The sequence below is a fragment of the Rhagoletis zephyria genome, unplaced genomic scaffold (assembly GCF_001687245.7).
Source record: "Rhagoletis zephyria isolate East Lansing unplaced genomic scaffold, Rhagoletis_zephyria_1.1 Rzeph_scaffold_01965, whole genome shotgun sequence".
NCBI classification, from domain to species: domain Eukaryota; kingdom Metazoa; phylum Arthropoda; class Insecta; order Diptera; family Tephritidae; genus Rhagoletis; species Rhagoletis zephyria.
In genome coordinates this window covers 90,175-98,698 of record NW_016159049.1, presented here as the reverse complement: position 1 = coordinate 98,698, position 8,524 = coordinate 90,175, and the positions used below count along the sequence as shown (strand labels likewise).

Here is an 8,524-nt window from a genome sequence, read left to right as displayed (position 1 = left end):
CGCTTGGTTTGTCAAACCGCTTGTGTGGTGTATTTCGCTCTTTACATACATACATACATATACACATTCATGCATGTATACTCGACAAAAGCATAAGTACGAGTACATAGCTGAGCAGATAAGTATGAGCGAATGCGGAATTGGGTCAGCTGGGCTCCCTTTCATTTTTTTGTTGATGCAATTTCAACTTTTACTCCGCCAATTGCGGCAATTCAGTTTGTGTGTATGTATGTGTGTACTTAAGTGCTAAATGCCAATATAAATAGTGGGCATGGATACGAACATATATGAAAACTCTGCAATGGTAAAGAAAAAAGAAATAGATTATTTTAGTGCCGGAGGATGTCTCCATAATTAATTTCTTAATAAAATAAATGAAGAGATACCCTTCATATAGATTAATTATATCTTATAGACTTAATGCTTATCCAGATTTGATAATAATTTCCTACTAAAATAAAAAATTGAACTTAGTTAAATATACCAAAAGTCAATAATTATTTTTAGGCTTGAGTGAATGAAATAGCTACTGCTCCTACCATTATTAAGTAGCTTAAATAGTTTCTATATGATAATTGCACTTTCCTTTCATTAGTTGTATGGTGCTTCTTCATCCCATTATGTGCACATAAATACATATATATGTGTGTAAATTTTCACCATGAGAAATAAAATACGCTCATAAATATCAAAAGCAAATTAAAATTTAAAGTTGGCATTTTCCAAGCGCACGTAACTGATGTATAAGTACAATGCATTTTAATTCATGCAACAATGCGCAAGAGCGCTTGTCCAATCAGCCTCCAGCCGACGCTAAGTACACACACCTTTGTTATTTGTTTGGCTCAGTTGCAGCTACAGCACCGAAAGCGTGTAAATGTCAAAAGTATGCAAGAAAAACGAGCAAAGCAAAAAAAAAACCAAGCTGAATTCTCAAAAAGTCGCCATGTCCAATAAAGCATGAGCACGTATTGTACGTATGCACTTTAAATATAGTACAGCCAGCTGAACCTGTGGCGTTTCAAAGGAGGGTTAAAACAAAAAAAAAAAAAAGCGGTGGGACTTCACTTAGATGGCTAACAGTAGAGTAGGTTTCATCTATACATTTTACCTCGTATGGCAACTGCCTTGCAAAGAACGTTTTTTTTTTACGGCAAACAGGTGGCCCATCTAAATTCTTAATATAAGTCGTCGTTTTGGTGCTGCTTCGATGTTGATGTATGTATTTTGAAACGAATTTTCTTTGGTGAGAACAAAAAATGACACTAAAGACAGCACAACTCCGAAATCAGTTTGTCTCCGAACCACTGATGAGGCAGATTCGTTTCCAATCAAAAGATCTAAGCAACTTACATACTTTTCCTTTTAAAACAGGTTTTCAGTTAAAAAGTTTACTAACCTTAAACAAAAATTTTTAAGTAAAGCATAATGCCGAATTTTCACTAGGCATTGCAGTGTTAAAAAATTAGAGGAATTTAAAAAATGCCATGTGAAAATGAATTAAATGCCTAGTGAAAATTCAGCATACGAATTCTTACTTCAAAAAGATTTATTTTGCATTTTTATCTTAACTTCATCGCTCTCCGATTATCGTGCAAAAAAAAAAAGAATGAAAAATCATCAGATTTTAACCCCCCCTGTCTACAATACCATCGCACGCCTATGATTCGCATTTGATTTTTATCGCTATTGTGTTTGTGTATGGATGCTGGTCCAATTGTGTTTGCTACTTTTTTTTTGCGTTTGCTTTTACTAATGTTTTTTTTGTTGTAATGCTTGCGCACGCAAACGACCTTAGCAATTAAATTGGCGTTCGTTAATGGATTCATTTTCTCGATTTTATGTAGCATTTTTCACTTTTATTGCATAGCGCAAGGCAGCCAGTGCAAAAGTTGAACTCGCGCAAGCATGTACGAAGAATTTGTTTATAAGTATGTATGTATGTGTGCGCAAATCTATGGCACAATCAGTATTTTGCATAAGTTTGAACCTGAATATAACCTTTCATAAATTTACACTCAAGTACACACCTTGTTCGGCGATCTACATACATACATACATACATACACACATATTTTGTAAACAAATGAATAAACATTCAGTAGTTAAGTAGAGTTAATAAATGCAAAAAATTATTTCATTTCATCTAAATTTTAAACAAGTTTTGAAAAATAATCACGTTTCAAATTTCGAACTCCAAAAGTCGCAGAGTTATGCGAATCACGTACCATATTTATGTGGCCAATCACACGAGCTGGTTATTTATGGCCAAAGAATGCCAGCTGGTTTTATTCCATTTTGCTCATCCACGCACTATTTTTTCCAGCGGAGCTGACGAAACTTGTTGAAAAAGCGAAAACCATTAGGAGCAGCAGAAGTGAGAGTGTTTTGTGATGAACAAATATTTATTTTTTTTTTTTAATTTTTTGATTAATGGAAAGCTAAGTGATGCTGCGTGCTGGCAAATTGAAATATGTAAACATCTTGTGAATGGATGATGCAAAGCTGTATGTTTATATGGTATGAATGTATTTTTTCATTTGCTTAGTGATGTAGCGAGTTCGTAGCCTAAGTCTTTTGTATTTGAAACGTCATACGTTTGGCTAAGCCTTAAGATATTTTGAAAATCTTTACTTTTAATGCAAAAGAATCGAAAGAATCGATTGTTTATAGATTAATGTTAAACCATTTTGAAATATCGTGTAAGAAGAGAAAGCTAGTAAACAAGTTTAGAGAGAGTGAAGGAACATTTTGTTGCGATTGTTTATATTGGTCAAGCGGGGATAAGAGGGAACATGAGAGAGATGCACATGAGAACTAGCACACACATTCAGAAATAAAAAAATGTATTCTGAGAGTTCATTAAATCTCTGTAAGATGACACTCTCATCTAAATTTTTGACGTAGAATAAGTACGTCTTACGTTTCGATTATCGTGTACAAATTTTATATAAGTTCAACAAATATTGCGCATTTTAATGCAATTGTTGAATCGCAAATTTTTTTTTATTTCTCAAGTGCTGGAAAACCGCTTGAACGATTTTGTTTTTGTTCTATTTAATCAAAAATTCAAGATTTTTCCTTTCATTTGGTATATGTGAAGTATTGGTTGATATCTTTGAAGTATGTTTATTTGATTCAAATATATGGGTATTAATAATTTTCCATACAAAATCACTTCGTCATCATTTCGCAAACACGTACATGCGCTGGAAGTGAGAAGGAGACAACAAGTATGTGTGTGTAGGTGTTTCGGCTTTTGAATAACAGATGGCGCCATATTTATAAAAGGCAAAGGTGAAGGGGAATATGATAAACATAAAAGTAAAAACAAAGATAAATATAAAGCAAAATATGAGGATGAGGATACCGATAAAAGTACAGATGAAGATAGAGGAAGAAAGATTAAAATAAAGGTAATTATAGAAAAAAGGATATAGACAGAGACTCAATCTGGGGACTATTTCGGTATTTTAGAGATTTTCGGAATTCTCGGGACTTATCGATATAATTATCGGTTTTGTTATCGATATTTTCTATCGATTTTGTTATCGAAATTTTTATCGATATTGTTATTGATTTTGCTATCGATATTTTCGGAACTTATCGATATAATAAACGATATTTGTTTATATTTTGTTATCGATTTTGTAATAGATTTTTTTTTATAGATTTTGTAATCGATTTTGTTATCGGTATTTTTATCGATTTTGTTATCGAAATTTTTTTCTTAGTGTGTGCTTTCGTTTTTGACTTGGATGTGCTCTTAACCATACCACGTATTCTACGTTTTAATTTAGCTGCAGACCAAGACGAGGGCGCTGGACTGTTCCTTTTTTTTAGTTAATTAATAAATGCAAACTAAATATGCAGTCCGATTTTTCAGTAAGCAAATGATTCGCTACTTTAAATATAAGTTACTCCTCTTTATATGACCACTCAATTAATACATTATCGCAAGTATTAAGCGCCCAAATGAATACAATTTAAAACGATTGTAACCCAATGATTAGAGGTGCCTGCTACCACTAAATGATACTCAGGTTTCTTTTGTGGTCCAATAAATATCCCAAGAAAATTTTATGGAGTTATTTCCATCCATGCAAGTAACATATATTCAAAAATATGAACGGATTTATTCATCCTTCATATTGCATTGTCGTTCGGATATGAGCTAAGTTTGAAGTTTAAAGTCTCAAAAAATTAGAAGTTTCTATCCCGAACATCCTAGACCCTCATAACGAAATCTATAGGATGCAGAGATTAGGAAAGTCTCACATGATATATACGCTTACAAGAAATCGCTGGGTAAAACAGAAATGAATGGAGTATTTCCAACCCTTTACGAGACACTGGTGGCCACTTTGATGATGAACAACCGTGGCCATTGTATAGCGGCATCTCTTCACTCCACCAAGATGAGGCAAGAGCAGCAATATTACGGGTTCAAAACAACAAACTTCTTGGAAAGTATACCGGCTAAGCTTTTCGAAAATTAACACTAAAAAATAACGCTATCCTGGTGATCAAGCGAATAATAACTCTGCAGTCCGGTCAACTGGTACTATTTACTTGGAGTTCGGTGCTATGGGTGAAGTTTCTTGGTCTTGGACCACACCGATATAGAGTTGTAGTACCTAATAAGATGAAGTAAATATGAGGTCTATTTCTCCATCTGCACTGCGACTAAACGTTTTAGGACATTTGTAGATGTGATCATTTGACCTTTGTCAGGTCAGACAGAATATCGATTCGCTCTTTAAGCATTTAAACCCTCCAAATATCATTTAACTAATCTCTCGCGGTCAATTAAGGCTGGTTCAGCGTAGAATATGCACAAGGCTTTAAAGAAGTTAACTCAAAGGGCATACTACCTCACTCTTGACACTGTACAGGTTGCGAACTGGTCTACTGGATACTTATTTCTTCTCCTAACCTAAAAAAAAAAATTAGCCAAAGACACAAATAAATGTATTTTTACTTAAATTTAAGCGTAAATTTTCACAATCTTGGTAGAAGTTCGAGAAACCTGTGAGACTTTACTTATCGTAAGTAAAAGTGTTCGTTTTACGGAGTCCGGCTGATTACAACTGCCAAGTATTAACCACAATAATTACTAGCTCAAATTTCGATACATAGCAATTATATTCATTGAATATCAGGTTAGGATTAAGAAGTACTTCACCGTTTTTACACCAATGATTGATTAGTTGCAAGTTGACTTCAAAGACTTTAAGCCGTCGACAGACGTATTTTTTTTCTGCCGTGAATACCGTAAGCTGCTTTGACGGCAACTTCGGTCATTCAACTGCCTCATACCAAACTATTCGTTTCACGTAAAAATTGTAAGCAGCTTAAGATATTAGCAATTTTAAGTTTCTGCTGCGTTTTTTTCTGTGGCTAAACACTTTTTAATGTTCGCTTCTTTTAATTAGCTTTAATGTTTTGGTATTCTCTAACGCTTAAAAATATGTACTCTACACAATTAAATTTTTTTATACGTATGTACCCTACAAGACATTGCTGAGCACTTTAGGCAAAAATTCTCACACATTTACACTTTTGTTTTTGTAGTACGGCATAAATGAGTAGTTTGACTATTAGTACTGAGGACTTTCTGATGACAACATTGAGGGGAAAGTACTCAATTTTTTCCCATGGCCTGAACGAAAATGAGGACTTTGATAAGCACTTTTGTGATTAGGAGTAATGATAATATGAGTACTCATATGATACTCAGCTGTCTTGTAGGGTATATACACTTGTAATAATACATACATATATCAATAATAAAACATAATTGTATTTACTTTACTTTACATCCAACAACAATTCGTTTCAGCCAAATCCGCTGTGAAGTCGGCAAAGTCGTGAGTGTGCAAAATCATTTGTAAGCTGGAAAATGGGCACAAAGATCGAGTACGTGGACACGACGCATCTCTATGCAACCAAATACATACGCAATTCAAAAGCCATAGCCGTACTTTGGGCGATATTCACAATATGCTATGCAATCATCGGCATCGTTGCCTTTGTGACGCCAGGTTAGTGTGTCAGTCAATCGAATCGAATGGCCAAGTTAGATTAGTTTTCTACACTGATCGTGTATGCATACGTACATATGTATGAGGAGTACAAAACAACACAACTTTGAGAAAATTGTTATAACACATCAACCTTTGTTTAAAGAAAATTTGCGCTAAATAAGACCATTTCATTCAAAATATTTTACATATATTTTATGGTTTGTTTATCTAAGCCAGTTTCTAATCGCATTGTTTGCAATTTCTCTACAGAATGGGTCGGCGATCCGGACAATGAAAGTGCGGGACGCTTAGGTCTGTGGCAGGTGTGTCAGCGAGATGAGATATTCGACAATTGCAAGCGACGTTGGGAGACCATACTTTCAGTGCCAACATTCTCGTTCCAAGTGCGTAACGCAACCACCTTTGGGCATATCAAGCTATGCGTTTATCTGCTATTTTATCTAGCCATGTTTACTCTTCTTTGTTTTGTTATTTATTTTTTCATTTTTCTATTTTTTATTTGTTTAATTAACCATTGTTTGCGCTCACGTACCAACAACAACTGCACCCACACTCACCATAACCATCATTGTCACAGTTGGCAACATTCTTTATGGTTGCGGCGGTGGCATTGGCCTTGCTGACAATCTGCTTCTTGGTATTCTTGATCTTCATGAAGTCGACGAGAGTCTTTCACATATGCGGTTGGATGCAAATCATATCAGGTCAGTACAAACATATGTACATACTACAAAGTACAGTAGATGTATGTATCTTTGTATGTATATATCAGTACGTGTTTAAAAAAAATATGTATGCTCAATATATCCACTACCGAATTGCGCTAACCCTCAAATCGAGTGCATAAAAATGTGCATACTTGAAGGGAAATGAAAAATGCTACGCCAGCAATATATTTTAAATATGAGCGCGTAAACATTTTTTTTTCGTGTTGGTATCAACTAAATGTAGAAGTGCTTATGTATACTAACATGGCACAATAACAAGGTGAAGTAATAAAATAGCTTTCTTGCTTTATTTTCTGTCATTTGGCTATCTTAAGCTGCCTTTACACGGGTCGATTTCTGTCGAATGAGAAATCGACTTACCAAAGTCCTTGCATTTTACAGTTGAATTGCAATTGTACTGGCCGATTTTGGTTGAACGACAAAAATCGACGCGTTTAAAGGCAGCTTTATTATGCAAAATTTTAACGGCAAATTTCAAATAAGAAGTGTCAAATCAATATAAAGCATTATTCTTGCTCTTATTGCCTCACCTGGCATAATTTCGCATTGGTATACTTATTTATATACATAACCGCTTTGACATTTTTTCTTCAAAGGAATTAAAAAAAATTTTCTATTAAAAATTCAAAAAGCGGTCCTAAACCTTCCTACTAACTAATTGTCTTGACACTGAGATAACTACCTTTTCTCTCTCCATTTAATTTAGCGCTTTGCATGATTGTCGCCTGTGCCGCCTTTCCTTTCGGCTGGAATTCAGATGATTTTCGCAAAATCTGCGGCCCTGATGCGAATCGTTTTGAACTTGGTCTCTGCGGCATTCGCTGGGCCTATCCTCTTGCCATAATCGGCTGTGTCGATGGTGTAGTCCTGGCCACGCTCGCTTTCATACTTGCCACGCGACATGTTCGCTTACAACCTGATCCCCTCTATCAGAGCTCGCTCTACAAAGGTAAGTTTTAATTAAGAAGAAAAAAAATGAATGAACTTCGAAATCAAATTTCTTTCATTTCATACCAGGCGAGATTAACAACGCTTACATTACAGACGCTGTCAGCTTGGCCGGCTCACGGAAATCGCTGAATCTGCAGCCAATTTTGCTGGTGGCGCCGCCGCAAAATATGCCCGCCAACGGCGATGACACGATATCACAATTCTCCTCACGCACACCCAACCATCGATATCGACCCGACTACCCAATGCATCAGTTCTGAGGTTGGCTCCGAGTCTCCTTGGTCTCGTGTGATGAACATACATACTTTGTGCTGCCGACCTATTTTGTGATTTGTGATCTTTCGTGTGTTTGATATTTTCTATTTTCCTATTTTGTGTGCTAAGGATTTTCATTTCCATTTGACTTCCTAAATGCAGGTTTTTGTGGACTGAAAGAAAAAAAGTAAAATCAAAACCTTGTAATGAAAGTTGTGTCGCACTCTACGGCTACCTGTATATAGCTACGGTAAATAGGAATGTAATTTTATTGTATGTATTTTTAATTTGTAAAATGTACAATAGAAAATAAGCGTAATCCTAAATAAATTATTGTCTTTATCTGTGCGAATGAAAAACTTGATGGGTGCTTTCGGATGAAAATAAGTGGCTGAGGTGCGGAATTCGTTGAATAGTTCCGTGTTTTGAATGTAGCAAATCGTGTCTCATCTAATGGGTCTTTCGCTTTGAACACCAAACTAGACTTGGAAGCAACATGAAAAGGACTATTGCTCCATTGAAAACATTTCTAGATTCTGCTGG

General features: G+C 35.3%; 1 protein-coding gene across 2 annotated transcripts; it reads left to right on the top strand.

Moving 5' to 3' along the window:
• Nucleotides 1-5,810: 5,810 nt before the first annotated feature.
• LOC108365703 (lipoma HMGIC fusion partner-like 3 protein) lies at nt 5,811-8,343 on the top strand. 2 transcript variants are annotated; one of them, XM_017619824.1, is made up of 5 exons: nt 5,811-6,044; nt 6,297-6,430; nt 6,625-6,751; nt 7,482-7,724; nt 7,820-8,343. In XM_017619824.1, exons 1-5 carry the CDS (start codon nt 5,903-5,905, stop codon nt 7,984-7,986), a joined length of 813 nt encoding a protein of 270 aa, XP_017475313.1. In that variant the 5' UTR covers nt 5,811-5,902; the 3' UTR covers nt 7,987-8,343. The 2 variants fall into 2 exon arrangements, with proteins under 2 accessions (XP_017475313.1, XP_017475312.1); XM_017619823.1 differs by having other exon boundaries at nt 7,793-8,343.
• Nucleotides 8,344-8,524: the final 181 nt, after the last annotated feature.

Excerpts from the sequence above, each read along its gene's own strand:
- LOC108365703 (XM_017619823.1), top strand. The coding sequence starts at position 5,903 with ATGGGCACAAAGATCGAGTACGTGGACACGACGCATCTCTATGCAACC. Across the intron at positions 6,045-6,296 it reads CGTTGCCTTTGTGACGCCAG|AATGGGTCGGCGATCCGGAC; the intron begins GTTAGTGTGTCA and ends ATTTCTCTACAG. Across the intron at positions 6,431-6,624 it reads TGCCAACATTCTCGTTCCAA|TTGGCAACATTCTTTATGGT; the intron begins GTGCGTAACGCA and ends TCATTGTCACAG.